The 24386-nt window shown below is 38.8% G+C and overlaps 1 protein-coding gene across 1 annotated transcript in view; it reads right to left on the bottom strand.

Annotated features, from left to right (window-relative positions):
• zfpm2a (zinc finger protein, FOG family member 2a) overlaps positions 1-24386 on the bottom strand; it is a gene marked incomplete at its 3' end in the record, with an annotated part of 126736 nt that overhangs the window by 65712 nt on the left and 36638 nt on the right. Inside the window, exons 2-3 of the mRNA XM_079469928.1 lie at positions 23636-23794; positions 15170-15271 (exon numbers count right to left, since the gene is read on the bottom strand). Of these exons, the coding sequence (XP_079326054.1) occupies positions 15170-15271; positions 23636-23794 (261 nt within the window). The remainder of the gene's footprint in view (positions 1-15169; positions 15272-23635; positions 23795-24386) is intronic.

Below are 24386 nucleotides of genomic sequence, written 5' to 3'. Positions count from 1 at the left end.
TTGATGTGCTCTGCGCCCACTCTGATAAGACCTCATGGCCTTTCGCCACCATCGCGCAACTTACTCTTTAGCCCTGGACGACACTTTTACACAAATCCACAACGCTTCCCGTGCTGGGGCGTGTGTTGGTTCTGTTGTCTGGGCTGGGGCGAGTGGGGCGTGAGGACATTTGAAGTCATAATGCTAGAAAGTAAAAGACTGCCAGTCAGCCAAGTCTCATCTCGAAACCTCACATCCCAGCTGTTACAGATACCACACAAGCCCAAGGGGCGTAACGTGCCAGCTTGCCCTGCTTGCCACTGGCGTTTAGATGTTTACTCGCCATAGATTACAAGATCAAGATGTACAGTCCGAGATGATCCGATTGATTTTAGATGCACGTCAACAATGCTGAATGTGGAGCGGCATTGCAGACAAGCACGTGTTTCTTTTCTAGACTCTCGAGAGTCATACACACGGTGATGTGATTTGCAAAGTACTAGTAAAAACAACTCATTACGACACGAAAAATATCAAATGGATTTCTGAGGAAGTAAACAATATTTTGAATTATTGCAATATTTTAACTTACAATACTATGAAAATATATTTTCGGGTAAATAAGACGGACACCACTGAGCATGTCCGGGAGAAAGTGAAATGCACACTCTAACATCTAACTATACAACCCAAGCAACTATACAGCACAAGAAAAATGGTACTTAAAATAAAGAATAAATAGATTTTTAAAAGGCTATTTATTGTGCTCTACTGACTATAAACAAAATGCATAAAAATAAACAATAAACCGATCTTTGCTAGTGTTTTGAGCTGGTCAAACTTGTAGACTTTCCTTTCGATGGAGACACCAGCTAGACATTCATAAATCTGGTTATGCCAGTCCGACAGATTAAACCAGCTAAATCCAGCAAATTGCAGAGGCTTTGTAAGATAAATGTATTGTTTAACTCATTGACAAAATGTTAAAAGCTTCCTCATTTGTAAGTAGTCTTGAATAAAAACGTCAGCTAAATAAATAAATGTAGGTGAAAAAGTTCATTATCCTGCTGTGGATTAGCACAGACCTGCAACACATCCGTTCAAAACAACGACAAAAGAAACAACCAGCAAATTTTCTTTCCCATGTTTTGAAACCCCCAAACTCTCATCACCCAGTTCAGAAATGCCACCATCTTGGCACGCAGGAGCTGTGGATATGAGTGAAGAGAACTCCACCCCTCCATCTCTTCCTCGATAAGATCATCTGTCGCTCTTCTCCGGGGTCCGCCGCTCCCCCTCACCACAGATCCTTGGCAGAACCATGAATGTCCCTTTTGTGCGTGGAGATCTTTCTCCGATAGCCCCAAAAAGATGCCGCACGCGGCAACTGTTTGTTTCCCCCCGTGACAAAGGGGCCGTGGGCTGGGGGCAGGGAAGCTCATGTGCCCCCTTTAAATTATGGACAAATACTAAGCAAGATATGTATAGATTTAGTACGTTTGGAGTTGGTAACATAACAACCGAAACAGCTTTTCAAGAATCACCATCTGCCATTGCAGATACAAACAGGAAGCCCTGTTTAAAACATACAACACCGCATTGACTATTGACTTCAAACAAACAAACCAACCGCCTGAAATTGCACATTTAATTATTAAAGCAGTTTGAAATTATTTTACCCAGAATTCCTTGCTAATAGTCGCTGTGATCAGGACATGACAGATGTTTAAAAAAAAGATGGTCACACATACTTGTTGAGTTTGTGGGTACAGACACCCAACAGCGACGGTTGACAATTCGACAGTCGCATATCAAGATGTACGAGGGCTTATGAAGCAAATGAACATACTGCGAGGGGCAGATGGAGAGAAACGGAGAGCTCTATATCACTCCACAAAAGGTGCGGGAGCTCGGAAGGAGATATGCGATCTGAAATTTTACAGCTGAAGGAGAAATGTCAGAGCGCTTTGATAAGAGAATGATGAACTTTTCTCCAGCCCGGCCCCCCCAAACCCCCATTATCAGCCGAGAGAAGCAAATGCATCATTTTTATCCCACGGCTTTACCATTATCTTCTCTGCAGACACTTGTTTTAAAACACGCAAGGACCTTTTTACCTCCCTCTCTCCATCACTCGCTCACTCACTCACTCTATCACATACACACACTTAAAATCTCTCTCTCTCTCTCTCTTTCTCATAGCCACACTCACATAAACTTTCTCTCTTAATAAACAAACCCTTTATAGAGTTCTACTCTTTCTGGAAGAGGATCATTTTGAGATTTTTGGGGGGAGAAGCAACAGTGTCTGTTGTACCCTTGTCAAAGGATTGTACCACTTTACAGAGAGAGCCAATTAGCTTTTAAAAGTAAACAAAAAATACACAAAAATACTTGCCAGAAATGTTATCAGTATTAAAATGTCTCCTAACTGCAGAAAAATACAAGTTCTGGCAAGTTTAAGCACGGTATCGGCGATAAGAAACTTGAATATGATGCATGATATATTGCGCACTTGCATTTCAAAAACACTTCCATGGTTATTGTTTCTTTTAAGATAAAAACTCTTGTTGTCTGTGCACGATACATAAAAATAAGTATTCCGGCAATATGAGTAATACTGCAATATTGCAGCGTAAAGGTATGACAGTAGAGAATTTTTATGATAAAGCATTCAATTATAAACTCTGCATATCTGCTAAAGGCAGAGAATAATAGTATTTATTAAAAGCTACAAACGTTATGCGTTTCGACGGCCAAATCAAAACCTGACCAAAGTCATTCTTACATTTCCGAAAGCCCTTCTGTCTCAGCTCTAAATAATAACCCGATGCTCTATCTACATCCATAAGAGCGTTTATTCCAGATTTGATAGTCTACAAATCTGAAGTGCTCATGTAGGTCGTAATTCCTCTTCCTCCTGTCAGCACAGACTGACTAATAGTGTCGATATCTGCTGGAAATACCCGCATGTGCTTTGAATTATGGGAATGCGGCGAACGTTTGGATATATTGTGCTTCTGGAAGACACACACGGCACGTATCTGAGGGTGGGTTAATAACCGCCGTGCTCCCGGGTGAAACAATAGCTGGCGGTTATATCCCGCATGTTTGTTTTTTTACTGCGTTTACAGGTGCTGTTTCTCCAACAGGAGCGAGAACTGGTCATTAGCTCTCTCCGCTGCCGCCCCCCCAGTCAATTACCACATTTCAAACTTTCCTCCAGCGCAAATCCGGCCGCTCCTGCCTGCCTGACCCAGTTGTCTTTTGTGAGGAGGTCTTAGCTCCAGCAGTTTGACAGTCAACAGATAAGATGGATTAAGTTTTTTTCCTCACTCTCCCCTTCTCTCTCATCCGCTTTTGATATAAACGGCGTAAAAGCAGGTTAAATCAGTCACTTTCAGGAGGAGTTTTTAAATGGCTAGAGATTGAGAATGATAGAATGCCTAAACTTGACATGGGGTGCAGAAGGTCGTGGCCACAACGCTTTATAACTAACAAACTGCCGATGGAGATAAAAACCAAGAAACTAAAAGCTAGACTAGAACTAAATATATAAACACGCAGTTCTATATATACACAGTCATATACAGTATATACTATATTATAGTCCTTGCATATTCTTTTGTTTTCGCAGGTGTGATTGATCCCCTGTTTGTAGGTTTGGTGGCTAAAAGTGTCTGCTAAATGACTACGTGCAAATGTAAATCTGTATAAGTAAAAGTAGGCGCTCTGTATTTATGGTACTATATAGAGATAGTCCATATAGACCTTAGAGCGTATGTATATGCGTGTATACGCTAGAGAGAGTTACACTATAGACCACAATATCATGTATGAGTTTATATATGTACTTGTAAGGAAAAGTTTTCCCTTATACATACCAAGCATATATATATATATATATATATATATATATATATGGTGCATTACATTTATTTAAAATGCACAGTCCTAGGTACCATTGTTAGTATTTTAAGGTAAAATATGTCTTTTACACATTCATTTCAAAACTTTTCCTGACAGTTTGAATTTTTTTTACAAAAAAGGCCATAAAAATTCTCATTACCGTAACAATTTAAAACGGTCAATCTCATAGCAGGTTTTGCTAAAAATAAGCAAAGCCATGATGCCTAAGCAAGTTTTTAAATATCATACATAATAAGACATTAATGAACTAAAAAGTATTGTGCACAGCGTGACAAGAGAATATATATTTCAATCTAGGAAATAATTATTTATACAGTATATATAAAGTAATTTGTTAACTTGTTAGCCATTTAAAAGGTACTAGTAGATGTGTAATTTAATGAAAATGTTTGTGTGTTAAAACAGTCAAAATGTTACGAACAATGAGAATATCAGCGCTGGACACTACTTTCTTCCTATATTTCTTCACTTTTGTTATACATGAATATTCTGTCAAATATTTTCTGGTCATTTTCTGTCATTTGAGAACATCTAGTCGAACTTTATTTTAATTTGACAAAGTTTAAATGACAACATATAATGCAGTCGGACGTGTTACGGTTATGAGAATTTCAGCAGAAAAAGCAATAAAATACATAAATAAATAATTCCTATGTCAAAACTATATTATTTTGTCTAAGGTAGAGAACACAATTATCTTTATCCACATCATTTTTTGTGTAAAATAGTCCTGGGTTAAAACAAATTACGTTGAAATAATCTGTCAAATTATTCTGTGTAGGTAATAAGAGATTATAAAAGCTACATGCATAACAAGTATGCAACAGAACAGAAAAATTTGTACTCGATCGGATGGTCCAATAGACTCGGATCGTCCACAGTCCATTAAAAATGATAAAACAAGCTGTTTACTGGACCAGACTTCATGTTAACAGTCAAAAGTCTTGCCATGGACCATTAACACCACTAACACCAATGGACGTCTCAATCAAAGTATATCTAATGCATTTATAGTATTTACTATCTGTGAGAATGTTACCTGGATAACAACCTCATGACCTTCCCATTACGATCATAGTGTCACTGCATTTGACCGACAAAAAAAAAAGAAAACCCTGACTATAAGAAATTGAAGAAATCGGATCTCCTGATGGCAAAAGTATCACCGTTCCATGATCAACCACCTGCTGTACACTTATAGATCACCTGTAAAAATGTGTAGAACAAGTTAGTGAGACGACGCATTAAGGACACATCCAGACTGTGTGTTTATAAGTGTGTGTGTGTGACGGGGGAAAGTAATCCTATACACAGGCTGCTATTGTGAAATGAGAAGCTGGCCTCATCGGCTGGCAGAGAGCAGATGCACCTCTCTTCCTCTATCCTAATCTGGAAAGGACTTAAAGGCGTCTTATCTCCGGGCTCTCCTGCTTCATTTCATGCTTGATTTACTTTAATTTGTCTGATAGGGCACACGGATTTGGAAATGGCCCATCTTTCACTGGAAAATGTTCTGATTTTTCTCCGGCATTGTTATGTGGCGGTTTTGACTCCCGTTTCTCTCTCTCCGTCGTTCTCTTCCTCTCTTTTCTCTCGCTCTCGTTTTTCCGTTCCGTCTTCCTGCAGAACAGATCTCGCTCTTGTGCAGCATTCTGTTTGAGTGCATTCAGATTCAAGCTAACGCAGCAGAAACGAAAGTACGCGTACGCGTGATTTCGCCGGCTCCGGCGGAGGTCTGTTTGCCTTTCAGATTGGCAGCGAGCGACGCCTGAGGACAGAAGAGCAGCCGAGTGCTTCAAACCGCAGAGATCTCGTGTTTAACGTATAGAGGGTGAGACTCGCCCTCGTCTCACCCACAAGTGTGCGAGTTGATAAAGCCAGAGAGGAAGAGAGCTGCCGGCCCACACACGACTCAACCTCTTCTGCTGAAGCTCCGAACGGAGACCCTGCTGCTAAACTTCAGTCTGATTATCTGGATCTGCATGTATCTGATAAATCACACACTGGGTTTGAGGACTCTTCAATAACTCAGTCGTATCTCCAAGACAGCAATGACATTACATTAAAAGCAAACGGACCCCTTTGTTTTTGTTTCACACATCCCAGGAAAGAGATCTTAACAATGTCACAAATTTAGCTCAAGTTTGCCAAATCTAAAGTCAACATAGTTGAATTATTCAATATGAATTTACACTATATAATCTATAACAATTTGACAGCTCCATACTATTTATGCATTCAACAATCATCTTATTTGTATTTCTATTTCTCCGACGCACTTTCATGGGGAAACATGCGAGGCTTAGATTTAATTCTTAAATTGCGTATTAATTTAGAGTCAAAACATCATCCCAAGACCATTTTAACCAGCACATCTTCCCTCAAGAACATTTGAGGTTCAAAAGATGAGCTACCATGACAACACAACTCCTCGCTCTCTCTCAACCACACAAGATGTTGATGAAAGGAGGGCAGATATTGAAATTCCTTTCACAGGCTCGGTGTATTTGTGATAAACAGAATGAGGATTTAGTCACACGTCTTCAGTCACATGCTCTGCTTTAATTAACACTGACTTGTTTGGTGAAAAGATGATTAATATGCTGAATATTGCATAATTCGAAAGAAAAACACCAACGTATGAGCAGACCATGTAGACTGAACACATTATATAATGATAATAGCAACAAATATTCCTACTGTTAATTGTGTCGCATAGTTTTCACACGCTTCACAAGACGTGTGTGTGTCACTGTGATTTGTCCACAGGTTAAAAGGTACAAATTTCACCCATGGTAAAAAAGTGAAAGCATCATAATTATGTGCCTTTAATGTTTTACAGTTGTAATAAACTGTAAATGATCCTTTTGTCAAGTCATGTTGTCCATTTACTGTGGGATGTGGATAAGTTGTATAAGGCCAAATAAGATGTCGAAAAATAACAAATCATCTTTAAAGATTTACGCATTCAAAACTCAAAATGACCATTTCGTACTGCCAGAACATCTGCTGCTGTTTACTTCTTACACTTAACAATTCATATTTTTGTCAAAATGTACTTTAAAGGAACAGTTCACCTAACAATAAAAACAGGCTTTCCTCATTTACTCACCATCAAAATGTGTATAAATGTCTCTGTTCTGATGAACACTGAGAAAGATAATTGGAAGAATGCTTGTAACCGACCAGTTATTGGCCACCATTGACTACCATAGTCGGAAAAAAATGCTTTAGATTCAGATTTATATAGATCTAAAGATTTTTACAAATATAAGTAAATGCACAACTAGAATAACATCACCAGATTTACTTAATGTAAGTTTTTTCCCCTTATTTTGTAATATTAATAGAAAAACTGACATTGATCGCCAATAAGTGAGTGTAGTGATATAACTGACAATGACAGAAGCATTTATAACAATTTATAGTCCATCACTGTGCACCTCAATGTTTAAAATGAATAAACCAAAACCAAAAACAAATGAATCCACGGTTGGTGAAAAGTTTTACTTCGCAGCAACAACACATTCCATATCTAAACATCAATAAATGGCGGAAAACATGATCATTATAACAACAGAGATACAAACATTATTGTTCATAACTGATTTAATTCGATTTCAGACTGCTTTGAGTGCAAATAAGCATGAAGTCATTGCTCTTAAACCTCTTAACATCTCCGATCAGTGGCTGTGTTTGCATCAGGACACTTTAAGACCACAAGCGGAGAGTTCAGACTAATCTCTGCTAATATATTTCATCAGCCCAACGATCAGACTCTGTTCTACTAGTTTTGTGTGCGACTATGAAGATTTTCAGTCTAATGTTGCCTTTACGTCCTTAAATAACCGTCATTATGAGCTTTGCAGCAGTAAAAACCATTCGCATGGAAATAGAGTTGTATGAAAGTCCCACTCAATTGGTGTGACCTCATACTGTATAAATACATAAAAAATGGACGAGGCTTAACAATAAAAGATCAACTATGAACTACTCTGCTTCCACGTGATATTGCCAATGTTACCTGATACACTTTTTGTAGATATTTCTATGTACTTCGTGATTTTACCGTACAAACATGCATGAAGTCATTTGGAATTAGCATTGCCATAGAAACACAAGGATGTAAACAGCTGAAAGAGGACGTCATCAGTTCACAATGGCAATTCTGACAAGATGTGTTAGAGATTCATCTTCAAAGAGGTGAAGACTTTTAGAGCGATACAGAAAAAGAAACGGGAAAAAAACACGCACACATATTCATACAAACTATTTATGCACTTTGCAGAATAGCACAAGATTTTACGACCAACGTTCACTACATAACCCCAGCTCATTCACTCCTAAACTCTACTGTAGCACATTGTCACGACAATCTGATTTTGCACAAAAGCACTTATCTGCTCAAGACTAGTACAGAAAGCCTGCAGCAAGATGGCTGAGCGCCGCGACTCTGAAAATGAGCGCCAGTCAGGCATGTCAAAATTTCTTGATTACACGAGAAATAAACAACTCCGACAGAAAGCCGCTGCTCAAACTTGGTGCTTTGCATACATTAAATTCCGGTCCGTCTATAAGTCGTCTTAAAACGCTTAGGTATCAGCGCGAGCGCCTTTGACAACCTTCCCTCACGAGTTCGACGGCACCGTTATCGTGGCTCTCGAATGGATCTCGAGCTTCGGTGACAAAAGCCAGACGAAGCTCTCCTAAAGGATATATCTCTTTATCCACACTCTTCCTCACCGAGCCACATGCGCAGGCCAAACGGGAGTTTACCAATCTTTGCTTTCCAAGACTCTCTCTCTCTCTGGTTTCCTTCTCTCCGTGTTAAAAGCTTGAGGGGTTCAATCAATGCTGCTTTGATCTCAGCTGGAACTATAATTATTTAACATTGTTACAAGGATTTCTCTAATCCATTCTACCATTAAATCTCTTTTAGACCCTCATCTTCAGGAGTCTAATCTGCATCTGGAGCCCCCCCTCCCCTCGGACGACGCCTTGACTTAACGGACTTCTGTGAATAATTAGAGAAAAATACACAAATGCAGAGAGCGAGAAAGAGAGACAGGAAGCGTAGTTGGTGTTGCTTTAGTCGCTGGACACAAAGGAAAAATATTCTGAGAGAACACTACTTGCTTTTTCATTTAGTTTGTTTGCGTGCAATCAACCCCATGGCTGGATTAAATATGTACAACCCCAACCTAAAACTTTCTAGGTCAATTTAAACCAAAGAATGGGTTTGTTCATATTTGAACCAATGGGTTGAAAGTAGAGATGCACTGATACTAAATAAATCCACCGATGCCAAATATTTATAGTGATTTCTGCCGATGCCGATACTTTGGTGGTTATATTACCTTGCATTAACTAAATTCTGAATATAAAGTTAATATACAATTTTCTCAAGGTTATTAATTCATATAATATTGTACATCAACCTGGTGATATTTCTTAACATTTTCTATACGATGAGCACATATTAATAGCATTTTCCTGTCCTCTTTTCATTGACAGGATGTATCGGCTATGACTATCGGTTGTTTTTAAACTATAGTTGGCCGATATATCGGTAAATCTCTAGTTGATAGTAAACATAACGCAAGTAAACCGATTTAAAAAATGTCCTTTAAACCCTCCGGCTTCTTCCTGCAATTCTGTCTGGTCACTATACATTTTCAAATCCGCACAAATCTGCAATCTGTTCGTTTTGCTTTAGAAACAACAACAACAAAAAGAGACAAGTGCGTGACGCATGTTGAAACACCCAGTGGCCTTACGCAAATATTTGTGCCGGTGATATAAATAGCAGCACGGCAAACGCAAACATTTGTCGAAGGCACCTGCCATGCTATCGCGACCATCTGCTCTATAAATTCACTTTGCATGACATATGTGCATCAACTGAAGTGGGTGAGGGGGTCCGGTCAAGGGCGGTCGGTGTGGGCTCAACGTACTGTACAGGTGGGCTAACAGGAGAACAGAAAATTCAGGGTACAGTGTGTGTTAACCGACCGTAGGAAGGTGGTGGTTTGACTCGAGGAATTCGTCAGCAGATCCTGTCTGTGTTCTGCACGTGGATCTGGTCCAGCTGGCACACACACAGAGAGAATGAACTGTGTCCTACAGGCTCTGCTGAGTTCCGACAGCCGATCAGGTGGAGATGTGTCACTCCTCAAGGTGATTGGATTTTGTTGAGGGTTACTCAATGCTCATTGGACGATGCAGATTCTCTGGTTAGAATCATCTCAATGTGCATTTTCATACATGATCAGATTTCAAATACTAGCTACTGTCTAGCCGATTTCCTCGGATGCACGCACCTTAACTTCCGGCCTGTGTTTATTGATCGAGCGTGAGTAAATTATGCCAGAATTTTCATTTTTGGGTGAACTGTTCTTGGAAGTTAAAGTTTTAAGTTGCAGCTTAAGTATTCTAAAGGGCGGACAAAGTGATAAGAAAAGAAGTTCATTAATGAATAAAGCATCCCTCCTCTTCCTGCACATGAGCTTTCTTTATGCCTTAAGAAGTGTGACAAGATACGTATCAAAGACACCCATGATAATTAGCAAACTAGCCGTACAGGCTATTACCACTTATATACAGAAGACTGCAAACGCTCACGATGAGAGTGCTAGATAACACAAGACTTCCTTCAGAAGCTGGATATTCTCCCTCTCTCAGAGAACAAATCTGAACGAGTGCTTAACATCAAACATGTGAACTGATAACTTAAAATAGGGCAGTGGCCATTTTTCATCATACAGAAATCTTGTTTTCTGAGATTATTCACTGTGGGTGGACCTGGTTGAGTCCTATTAATAAGGTCATTATTAAATATCAAATTCACACATATTCTTACGCTTAAACGTGCAATGTGTAGTTTTGGGGGGAATCTTTTGACAGAAAAGCAATATAATATATTTGTTATTACCTTAAAACTAGCTATTTCTATCTACATACACTAAATATACTCCCTTTACATGGAATTCTCCACGTTGTTTCTACAGTAGTTTTAAATGGAAACTTCTCTACAGAGCGCGAAGCAAATACGTTATCTCCTTCAGGAAAGAAGCGAAACTGTGACAACATTCTTTGTCCTATGTCAGCCACCGTAGTGCTTCAAAAGGGAGGGGTAAGGGGTAGACTGAGCTGTTGGTTGCAATCCATGCAATCCATAAGTTTTTCTGCCTATAAATGAACAAAATGGAGTTATTGAGCAAACATCTCTGTGTTTCAAGATTTACATTTTCAAAACTATCTCTTTAAATTGAGCTTATAATAATGATATAGACGTTGAGCTGCAAGGTACAATTTGACGGAAATTTCAGTTTGACACTATTTTACTAGAACTCACATAAATGTACGCAAACGAAGCAAACTGCATGTTTGCGTTTATAACGGAGACGGCGATATAGGGGGGAAGTTACAAACTACAGCTTTTACGAACAAAACATTTTAATTGCTGCCTGAAAACTTGCCATTGGTCAGACAACACTATTCTTATGGATCCATTTGTTAGTGGAGGTCAAATCATTTCTTTAAAGTTCCTTCTGCAAATTAAACTGGTAAAAGATAAAGTATGCTAACACAGAGAAACACATTACACACATCACCTTTAACTTAAGCCGGCCACTAACAAAACCAACAGAAAGATTCCTGATTTGAGAAACACATTGCATTACATCTAAAACAAACCATAATATTAGTTTTAGCTGTGTCATATGGCCCTTTTAAATAAATAAATAAATCAAGCGATAACGCAGCGGTCTATCTCCAGCCCAATAAATTTGCTTTTAATCGCCTCGAACAGGAAGTCATGTAATTTCATATTTGATGGTGCGATTTCCGTCTTTATTCAAATTATAACATGACCATCTGACTTTTCCAGCACAATGGCATAATATGAAAGCGGGGAAATGGCCTTTCAGCAGAGGACATGATGTGAAAGTAAATGCCGTTTGAACGTGCAGAGATTAATGTCCGTCCACACTACTACCCCTGAGAGACGGTGATGCTGCGGTGAACGCGTGTCATATCCTGTATTCCGAAAGGGTTGTTTCTTGTTGGGAAAGACTGAGATATTTCTCAGAAATGCACATTCCTGTGGGGTTTTGACAGTAATGTTTCTGTATGGAGCGAATGGGCCATGTAGAATAGTTCTTATCTGTGTTATGTTACAAGATTATCAGCAGCATTAGCGACTGTTTGTGTTATCAGATAGATCGCAGTGGGAGGTAAATATGGAATTAGGCGTTGAGTTGAGTCTTGGCGGAGTAGATTTAAAGGGACTATTCACCCCAAAAAGCAAGAGTTTAAGGTAATAATGACCTTGCATGGAGCTTTTTTGTACTTTTTGGAGCTTATCACTGTCTGTTTTCGTTGAAATAAATGAATTCATTGAGTGTTTTTGTCTGGCTTTCTAGTATAATACTCCTAAAAATCTTTTAAGTATACTGTACATTTTTTGACAAGGAAAGTGATGTTTTAGTCCTGATTTATGTAAGAAAATATGAAAATGAAGTAAGTTCATGATCAAATCAAGCAATTGGCTAAAGGACCTTTTTCATGTTTCCGGGTTTCTCAGCAGCAGAAGTCGTCATAGGTGGGTAAACTTGTATAGGGGTGAATGGGAGACAACCACAAATATACTTTTGCATTCTCATTTGCTCAAATAGCAAAATACATACGTACATACATCAAAAAAGAAAATATGAAAAACATTGGAGGATTTACGATGCGGATGACCGTTGAATGCTTCATCACAAAAAAGGTCCACAGGGTAAGAAAAACTCATTTGAATTTAGTCAAAAGTCATAAGTCTCTAATTCTAATTTATTTCATAAAACAAGACTTAATAGATCACTTTCCTTATCAAGTAAATTTACAGTAATAAGATATCTTGAACTAAGATTATTTAGATATTAGCAAGAAATCCATATTCAAACTGCAACAAAAAACAGCGATCAGCTCCAAGTAAATGTATCTTAATTTAAGGATTAGTTATATTTGTACTAAAAAAACAAGACAAAAATGCTTATTAAGAAGTTATTTTTATACAGTGTAAAAGAAAAACGGACAGTCGTCAAGACCCAGTGCTGACATCCATATTTACCTCCCACCATTAAAATCTATTTTTTCCAGTGTACACTATAAAAGAAAAAACATACTGAGTGTTTGGGCTTAATTCCAGCATAAATATGTGCTTATATTCTTAAATCAGAAGCAAAATGAAATTTATGTATTAAAATCGGGTGAAGAAAAAAATGGTTGACTTGGGACCACCCAGACATAAAAAATCAATGTCTTCCTTTGTCGTTTACTTCTATGACGCAAAAATATACGAAGCACTTTCCCCTCAACATTCAGAACAAATAGGAATTGAGTTCCCTGTTTTTCAGCCTCACAGGACTATCAGAAAGACGTCTCCCTCCTCAGCACCTCCTACATCTAAAGCAGGAGTCTGACGCTCAGCATTTTCTTCAAACTGTGCTATGATGCCTCTTTTTTATGTGCTTGCCCCCATCGTCGTGTGACTGACCCCCTCAGCCCTGCCGGCTGCCTGATCACAGGAATCGTTTATTACCGTCGTTCCGACGGCTCTAATCTTCCGCCGCCAATGCTCATTTCCTTCCCAGATTGAAATGCAAATGTGAAATTTAATGATAAATGCATTATCTGATAGCTACTGATAACTCTGATTCGCTGTCAGTATAAAATACACACCCCGGGGGGCTCGGCGGTGCCAACTTGCCCACTTCCTTAGAAACGTATGTACCTGCAATAAATTCTGGAGGTCATATGCATTAAAAGGGGAATCATATTTTGTGTATTCTGAGATGCGACGCTACGGCTGAACAGTAATTGCTGTCGTTGCTATCTTGTTGGATGCATTATCCATCACTTTGATGAAGTGACTTTTAAGAAGTGAGAAAGATAAAACATTTTTTTCTACTGAGACAGCGAGGCAGAATCTGCATGGTAAGATGAGATTCTTGGAAAAGAAAAGAGATCTGTTTTTATGTCTGTTCAGTGATTTCTGCTAAATCTTAAAGTGACAGTTAAAAAAGGGGAAGGAAAATGTTGACGGTGTTCTTTTCTATACTTTGAAAGCAAGAGGTGAGTAAATAAATCGTCATTTCTATTTTTTAGTACAAAAGACATTAAATTAATATATTAGGAAGTGCAAATTGAACCTGTGACCATTACAGAACACATCCGAAATAAAAAAGGAATTTCATTTGTCCACGTTTGTACACTAAAATAACAAATCTGCAATCAAACACATAAAAGTTAGCATAAAAACGTAGTTATTCAAGAGCTCACTAGGCCTGCGGAGGATAGCGGGAGTTTTACCTCCGTCGGGTGGCCTTGTCAAGGATATCTTCAGATGTCCTGGTATTGAGCGTCTGAAATCCCCTGATCCCAGATGGATTCATTTAAAATGTGTCATAATGAGCTGCTTACAAGTGATTACTGGCCGCTGGCTAATGGGCTAAACGGTTAAAAGAGGGTCAGGAATGATCTGATGTTGGACAGGACCTTCAGGATCGAGTATCCTATCAGAGGCAGTGCGTCCAGGTTTTCCTTCTCTTGGAACTTTGTGGTGCAAAAGTACAGCCAGTGATCACAGACAAGACCAAATGTGAACTACACTAATAGAGAAAGTGGCCCGGGGCCCTTGACAACCAGGGGCCTAAAGCTTAGAGCCCGACCCCAAGAAACATGCCATTCAAAATCATTACTCGAGGGTGAGTAAATAAAGACAGATTTGTTTGGGTGGGTGAACTGATGAACTAACCTTTAATGTTGATGAATGACTACATCACTTTAATAATAAATAAATAAAATGTTTTGTTTTCCTAAATAGTCACTGAAGTTGGACTTCCTGTCCATAACTGTGGCTTTGGCCTACAAGCATACAGACACACTGTGGAGACTTGGGATTTGGTTCACTTAATCCAAAGCTTTATAAAAAATTTAACTGCATACATACGCATTCATGTCATAAACATTAATTTATCAAATGAATGAGACCTAAAAAATGTAGAAATGTCGAATTAAGTATCCAATAGTGCCAAAACTAAAGCAACATACATCCAAGTGATGTCATCAGTCACCTGACATGCCAGTTTGCAAAATATAAAGCTGCAATGATGAAGTTTTAGAAAAAGGTCTGAATGTGAGATATACAGATACAATTACGAGACATGAAGTCTACACACGTGCCCGTGTGAGGTGTGTGATCAGATCATGAACTCACGTGGACCATCCCATTCCTCCGGCTCCAGAGGTGGCGGCCTGCCCTTCTCGCTCTCCACCTCCATCTCTGTGTCTCCCATTTCTCTGCTGCCGTTCTCTTCACCTGAGAGAGTACAGATCCATCAAATGTGTATGATAGACAGACATAGATAAAGATTCCTTTATTCATTTAAATTCCATTTAATGCTTTTGGCAGATGCTTTAATCCAAAGTGCATTCAGTCAATACATTTTTTAAACCTACAAGTACATAATAGTCACAGTAATGAATTTTTACAAACGCCACGGCACAAACAGTGACCAAAACACTTTCTATCTCGACAATTTCGTCCCGTATCATCTTTTTTATTTTTACCCCAGCATGTCTCGGAGTTACACTCTTGGTAGGGCCGTTTTACAGAAGTGTCTATCCGAGCACTTAACACACCGGAACGGCCTTCACCATGGTCCTCAGACACACACTGGTCCGTCCGGATGGGTTAATCTAAAGATCAAATTCCCTCGCTACGCTACGTTTAAGCCAGTTAAGATGTGGTTCACTTCAAAGGCAGCCAGTAAACATGGCCGAAAGGATCGCAGCTTCCTGCTTGCCTCTGCACACCCGGGCGAGAGGCGAAGGCCGAACTGGCCTACTTACCGCACGCAAGGTCATTATGACCTATTTTACCGCCTGCGCAAGTCTGCGAGGGATCAGCTTTTTTTACTCTCCCTCGCTAAACTGCCTCTCTGTTTGTATTGTCAGGCCCTGAGAAGCTCCTTAGCATACTCATTGAGCATTACCATAGGATAACAAAAGCCAATATCAACAGTTCCTTTCCAGTGTAGCGAGTTTGGAAAGGCGGCGAGATAACATTAAAGGCTCTACCTTGATCTCCGGCGAACATGTTAAGCCCTGTAACGAAACGTATTGGAACTGTTTAATTACCGCTCAGGAAATGAAGCTACAAGATGATTCGTTAATTAAGCGGTGATTAAGGATTTTCTGCCTTCTATCTAACACCGGTTGCAATGCATTTTAAACACGATCGCCGAGGCAACCTCGCAGGGAGCGAGTGTCGAAGTTTCTTTCAGGGAAATCTGCCGAGAAAACATTGTGCCATCGGGTGCAGTGGTCTGCAAGTGACCTGCGTAAAATAAATACAGAACGACTGACATGTGATGGAATTAAAGGGAAAGTTTACCCAATAATCAAAATTCTGTCATCATTTACTCATCCTCTTGTCATTTTAAACCTTTGTAACATTCTTTCTTCTGGAGAACACACAAGGAGATTTTGAAAAATGTTGCCGGTACCTATTGGTTTTGTGTTCATACAATAGAAGTGAGGAGGGTATCGCTACCAACATTCTTCAAAATATCTTCTTTTGTGTTCTGCAGAAAAAACAAAGTCTTTAAGTTTTCTGTTTAATGCCAACTGTGTCTATGCAAACATAAGTTGCATGGGTTGGATATAATGTCTTCATGTTTTTTCATTGCTTTTGCAGGTATGCCACTATATAAATATCAAAACTGCCTAAAAATGATATAAATCTTAAAGGATCTGAAAAACAGCACACCGTATATTGTGGCCAAGCTCAAATGCTTCATACTTTATATCAAACATCCCACGACCAAACCAGAATTGGTTTCATGTTGTTTGATGCAATGCATTTTAGGGTTAGACAATTTTTGTAGATTGTCTGCATTCTTTTTTTTGATGAATATTTATATTTATGAGAAGAAAATGTCTTTGTCAAAACCAATAAGTTACTGGAAGCGAATTCGACCTGCTTTACAGAATACAAAATGTTTTTGCATGCATCAGGAAATAAACAATTGCAGAATGCACCGCAATCTCATCCAATTGGAGTTTCAGATCGAGGTAAGTATTGATTACCAAAATATGACTGTATACAAATAACAGTATACATGTTGAAGCTCCAGTATGTCATTTTGTATAGGATCTATTGACAAAAATGCTATAGAATATACATAACCATGTCTTCAGAGATGTATAAAAAGATCTTACATAATGAAGCGTTACGTTTTTATTACCTTAGAATGAGCTATTTCTATCTACATACACCGCGGGCCCCCTTAAGTGGAAATTCGCCATCTTGTTTCTACAGTAGCCGGGTCAACACCGTGGGTCTGCTTGCAAGGATTGTTGCTGCCATATAGCCATGTTGTTACTACAGAATCCCAAAGAGGATGAACTGCTCTACATAATGCGTTTTGTAAATACGTTATCTCAAAGTGAAAATGACGACATCTTTGGTTTGCGTAAGCTACTGTAGTGCTTCGCAAGGGGGGCGGGTGCTTAAAGTGAGCCATTGGTTGCAATTCACAATCTCAAAATAACACAATGGTCCTTTAGTAGTAAAAATGCTTTTCATATCAAAATGTAATATTATGTGAATTATTCTGTGCATGATGCTTCATATTTGTAATTTGTGAAGTTCCAGGAAATCTAGGATGCTGCCTTAAAAGTTTGCCAACTTTGTAGACAGCTTACTAGGGTTTATAATAGAGCAACGGTGTCAAGAGCACTGCAAGTAACCAGATTAAACACATATTTAACCAAAAGATTTGCAGCGTGTCAAATGAGATCTACAATCCTTCTCCACTCGGCTAAACCGACTCCTAAAAACAGACTGATTCAGATCCCAAGATGATGCTGCGTGTGTGCATATGTCTGACATTAGAAAGGAGTTAGTGAGATGATGAATCCAGCCAATCAGATGACAGATCTTCTGTTTTGTCTAATGGCAGTGACATGCATGCGAGTCAATAAGCTTATAGGCGATTTACACAAACAGCTCCTGCAGCAAGGTAGACACAAAGTCATATTGGCTTTTCTCTTCCTCACAGCATTGTTCTACCAAGAAAGCCCTTGAAAATGTCAATCTGGTGAGGGTGATTTTAAGGAGATCTGAGCTGTCTAATCCCGACCAACTAAAAGAGAACGAGACAGAGATACAATGATCAAACAGACATAGACATTCTCTATATTCTGATGGCTAACGTATACCAATCTAATTAATATTTCAAGACGACAAATGATATCTACACCTTTTTCTCTGTATGCATTCAAAAGTACATAAACATATTTTTGTTGTACCAATCATAATTAAAAAACGTATGAATAAAAAAAAGTCAATTACATTGTCTTCATAATCTTTCATCAAAATGTACTAACTTTAAGTGAAATAAATCAGCGTTTCTTTTTAAGGTGACATCACATATCCTCCTTACTACAGTCTCTCCATTTCAACCAATCAGCTTCATTATGCTTTGCAGATTATGGGGGCCAAGTAGTTTTTAAAAAGTGTTCGATGACTTGACTTGAAGTACCATGGTATACAGTAAATATCCAAGATACAGCACAAACAGTGTTCGTTTATCAATCATTTACATTTAAATCAACAACAACAAGAATAATTTAGCAAAAAAGATTTCCGCATAAAACTGAAAGTTTTTCTTATTAAAGATTTATGTAATTTCTACCCTTTTATGTCAGTTTATTTGGAGTGAATTGCACTATTGAACGTCACCTTGCAAAAGCGGAAAAATATAACAGATATTACACCACCAAAACTGCTTTGTTGGATTGTTTTCTAATAATGGGAACTTTTGAATTATGTATACTGTGTGTTTTGAAGATAACAAGCTCATTTTGTTAGGCTTGGTGATGGGTGGCCACTTAGTAAAGCAATATTTCCCCTCCATTTAAAGGTATTTGAGAACTTGTAAAGTGAATTGTTAAATACATTTACCGTAAAACCAAAGACACCTGTGAAACAAATACTCCACAACAAAGCGTCAAATATTTTGGCCCAATAATCTGCGCTGGCGTGCAACGTTCAGAAGCAGATTACCCAAAAAAATCGAAAGGCTCCAATATGGAAAATAAAAAAAGGAAAATAACCCAACACAATCCCACCCAGCATCCCGGTGGAGTGTGTGATTAGCAGAAGGCCACAGCACTATCTCTTTAAAGGCCCATAAATTCCCCATCATTACAGGAACTGGCTGCGCTCTCTTCTGGCTGTTGCCGGCCTGTGTTATCTCTCCCTGCGATGCCGTCTGGAATATGTAGATCTGGCCTGGCTAGATTGTCATACTTAACAAACATTAATGAATCATTTCCTGCACGGAGTCAAACGGGGCTAAAGGGATGTGTCTTTCATCTTATCACGGCTCAAACGGCCATTTTCCCATATTGTCCCGCGTTGGCGTCAGCAACGGGAGAAATATTTTGAAAAGATCGTTCCATTGCAGAAGATCCCGATTAGAGAGGAAACCGCACAAAGAAGAGCGTAATTAATTCTATCGCTTTCTGTTTATTGGCTGGCGTGGCGAGGGCGCCTGGATTCAACAGATTTGCTCGTAAGTGGCACCTTGCTACGGGCGAAAGCCACCGATAATTATTCAAGACGTTCACTGCGGCGATACCATCAGTGCAGAATGGAATCTCAATGTTGCTATTTCGATCAATGATTTCATATTGAACATGTTTGTGCTGCAGCTTCCAGAAGACGAAACAATTTTATTGTTACTAAGAACACCGGGACAGTCACAATATTTAATTGGTTCCTGCCACAATTCACAATTCTGTTCATTGTGCTTTGACGCAACAAGCTATTAGTCAAGGGAGGTTGGACATTATTTATGTGACTCCAAGGGTCTGTTCCTAGTGAGCTGCCTAGGCATCTACCTTTTGAGGAAGCATCATACCAGAGACTGCGAAAAATGTATTTCTTGTTCTTTAGTACGTTTAAGTATCATTCTTAAATCAAGATATATATACTTGACAAGGAAAGTTACTTAATATATTTAGTCTTTAATATATTCATTTTATAAGTAGATTCAGGTTTTCTTACCCAATGGCAGGTTTTGTGGCAATGACAGAAAAGAACACAAAATGGAGAGATCATATAACCAACTGACAGTGAAGGACTGTTAACATGTCAATCGAGGGCTACTTTCTAAAATGTGCACAAATCACAAACCTAAGATAAAATATGTATTATTATTTAGCTCAACCAACATCATTTTATATACGTAGAAATGAATCACATCCATTTATTGACAATTTTCTAGCTTCTGCCATCTTGGATTGCAGAAAAACATTAGATTACATTCAGATGCAACATCGTCATCCTTCCAACCTCATAACTGCCTTTGTGTCAAAGCCGAAAACAGCGTGACAAGCGACACATCTCTTCCCAACAGAAACACTTGCAAGAACGGACACGCGTGGAATCAAGGTCAAATTTCACAACACCAGCATTCTCACAATTACATCACCGTGTGCGACAGAAGCTTGTAAAATTTATTTCGAAACTTGTTCACAACCACTCTATAAATGTGAAATTGACCGTGGAGCTGTTTTTTGAGGGGTTGATAAGGGGACAACAAGGTTGTCTTTTTTCCCCTTATATTCTCATCTCCACATTCAAAAAGGGGCCCATGTGTTCTTCTGACGGGTCCAAGTTTCATGTTTATTCACACTGTGTGCTAGACACGCTCTATTCACGGCCACGGACTTCATTTCACACTGCGCATTGCTGTTTCTCGACCATTTCGTATGAAGCCATTGACAGAAGCGTCTCAATCATTTCATGGTACATGAGTGTGCAGCGATGCCGCAAAAGCGAGACTCTCTCCAAACAGTTTAGGGTGGGCGCAGAGAGGAACCCTTCTGCTGTTTCGGGGAATTTGGTTCCACAAAGGCTGCCGGGAATTGGAATGTGTGAAAAGATGTGTGTCGTTCGACGCTTTAAAGATAAAGTACTTGATCGTAATGCACGATGTTTGCTGTGAACTCTTACTGCTATGTGCTGTAGAGTTATTTATAAGTCACGATTAAGGGGGTTTAGTCAGTTTTAAAATCAGAACAGGTGTCTATAAATGATATCATAGCTATTGTGTCCAAATGATGAGTAAATAAAACAATGTGGCTGGTCACTTTAAAATAAAGCACAATCCATGTTTAAGACTAAATGTAAAAATGGAAAATTGTCATTGTTGATATGATTCAGATAACTGCTTATTTAAGGGCAAGGTTCACCAGAAAATGAGAATTCTTCATCATTTAATCGGCGTCATGTCAATCCAAACCTGACTTTCTCTCTTCTGGAGATCATAAAATAATACATTACGAAAAGCTCTGGAAACTAAACAACACTGGATCCATTTGACTTCCATTCTACGAACACAAAACCACTGATACATTTCTCAAAGTATCTTCTTGTGTGTTCCACAGAAGAAAGAGTCAAATACAGTATAGTTTTCGAACGACATGAGGGTGAATAAATGATGTCGTATTTTAAATTTTTGGGTAAACTATTTAATTTGGCAACACACAACTTCAGTAGCCAAGCAATGATGCAGCAAAAAGTTGAATGTCCTTTTTACATAAAAACAAACCAGTACATATGTCAGACATTGTGCGTATGGGCTTAGCAAGTTGCAAAAGTTGCCTCGTGCAAAGTGCAACAGATAGCTTTTCATGGAAGATGCCAACAAACTGGCTAAACTTTCATCCAACTGTCTGACCTCTGCGAATTTAAGCTGCTTTGCTTTCCGATCAAAGTTAATAAGGGCTTCTTGAGTTAATGAAAACGGACGATTCCTCTCTGTGTTGCGACAGATTCTTAATACCTATTAAAGAGCCAAACTTTTAATGGAAGTTTTAGGTTCTTCTTACAAGCTAGTCTTCGCCAAACGCACTCACGATACGCGACCACTGAACTGTGAGCCACCAACTTCACGGGAGACCTTATTTTTCCAGAACAGATAAAGGCCCAGGGATGAGTGGCCGGTTTTAAAGCTTCACCATTTGACTTCCCATGCGCTAATTACAGTATGCCATCTCATTTGAGAGGGTTTGCCTCATGAAGAAACCCTTTCTGTCATTCTATAGCTGAGGAATAACACGCGTAAACCCTTTAAAGCCAGCAGGATTGCGTTGTTCTTTCATTCACGGCACTTCGATGGAAGTGGAGTGAATTTAAGCCACTCAGACGCAGGGCAAAATGCGCTTTAAAGAGATCTAATTGAGCCGAGGATCAGGGGAAATGAATACACCTGATGAGCTTGTACTGAGGGCTAAAGGAAAGAGAATGGAAGTTGTCCGGAGAATTCGACGGAGACTTAACACAGAGTTGCAGAACTGTTAAATCATTTGACAACGAGATTACTTAAGCATCTTGCGCTGTGGTTTTACGTTTTAGCAAAGCCATCAGAAAAGTTAAAGGAATCTTAGGGGAGATTTGCTAAAACTTTGAATTATAAAAAATCTTTGGTTCAACGCTTACACTTGAAGTACTTTGGTGTTACCATGGTACACCCTCACGAAAATAACCCATGGTTTTACTACAACACAACTGTACCATTGTTTCTCTATAGTAACCAGAGTTTAACCATGATATTTGCACTAAACTATGGTAAGATACATATTATTCAATACAGAAAAACTATAACTATACTTTTACTATAACAATAAGGGTTTAATATACACACGCCAACAAATGTTGGGTTATTTGAACCCACCGTTGGGTTAAAAAAGAAAAACCCCATTTGTAGCTTATAAATAACCTTAAGCAGGGATCTTTAAAGCCAAAATGCTGGGTTGTTTTAAACCATTATTCCACCATTTTTGGGGTTAATTTAACCCAACGGCTGGGTTCTTCATCCCATTTTGACCCAATACTTGTTTAAAAAAAACAGGCATTTTTAGAGATTATTCACTCACAACTATGTGTAATTTATGGGCTCCTTTTAAGACTTTAATATATAATATATATATATTTCAATCCGAAGAATCAATTCTTGCATGTCCTCAACGAGATCAATCAAAGCAGCACATGTACTGTATACATACATCTGTTAATATATACAAAGTTTCTTAATTTCATCAAATACATTTCTAAAAAAGAAACCTTGTAATTCTTTTCAATAGCAATTGAATGCAGCGTCTGAACACTGTATTTTATTTCTAAGGCAACTGCCACTGAAAAGCGCTACAAAAAATGATTTATCTCCAAAGGCTTACAGCGAATAGCAGAAAACAAAAGTACATATTAAGATATTCCTTTGACCCTGAAACGGCATATTGCCAAACCGCTGGAGTTCTAAGCTTTCTGCATGTCACGCCTGTTACACCTTTAAATGCAAAAGAAAAAGAAAATCACTAATAGAGCACAACTTGTAACCAACAGAAAAAATATGCTGGTCCTCAAAGACAGTATTCATTTCCTTAAGGCACTGGGTGTTTTTTTAAAGAAATTTAAAAGGGGGCATTCAAAGCATGAAACTCTTTAAAATGAAGCCAAATTCCTCCCATTGAATAGCAAGAGAATGCGTTCAGAGACAGGACCGTGCTTCACTAACAAATACAAACTTCAAAATGCTATGCACAAAGATAATTATCTAAACCCTTGCTTGGTCGTAGACCTGAAAGCAGAAGCGACAGAAGTGCTGACCTTTGCCGCAGAAGTATTCCATGTCCTCACAGGTCAGGTTGTCCGTTTCAAAGTCAGCAGCAAAATTTTCCTCCATCGAAAACTCCTCTTTAGTCGCAAGTTCATTTCCATCGGCTATGCACTCTTCCTCCTCGTCCTCCACACCTCCGTCCAGCGGACCTGGACACATAACACAACAATCTGAACCTTTATACTGTACATACAGTAGGTAGATTTACATCTGTGAATTTGGCATACAGTTTAATCCAAAGCGACTTATTTTTATCACTCTATGTGTTCCTCTTATTGGAATCCAACCCATGACCTTGTCACTGCTAATGTTACAGGAACATTTATATAAAATTGCACAATATGCATTGCACAAGCACAATGCTTACGATTTCTGCTCAAGAAAAGTGTTTTCTGTATCTAGCTCACTTGACTGGGTCTCCTCATGACCGCTGCTGTACGTGTGGTGCGCTGCTAGTTTTCAGCTGGTGTCAAAACTCTGAAAACCCACTTCATCTATGAGAAACGTTCCTCCCGCACGACCCAGTGACTTTTAACACCCACGTCGGCAGGAGCGCAGGACAGAAAAGGCCTTTATTAATTTGTCTGCCTTATCACAGGATACAATGTTGATTTTTCCATTTACATTTCATGCCTGCGGGTAATACACCGGTGCAATCTTAAAAGAGACATTTTTTCCCAATGATTAATTTTTTTCTCTGCTCCGTGCAATGTTATTTCTTTAAATCTAAATGATTTCTTG

This window comes from Barbatula barbatula (assembly GCF_947034865.1).
Source record: "Barbatula barbatula genome assembly, chromosome: 12".
Taxonomy (NCBI): domain Eukaryota; kingdom Metazoa; phylum Chordata; class Actinopteri; order Cypriniformes; family Nemacheilidae; genus Barbatula; species Barbatula barbatula.
This window is presented reverse-complemented; position numbering and strand designations above follow the sequence as displayed.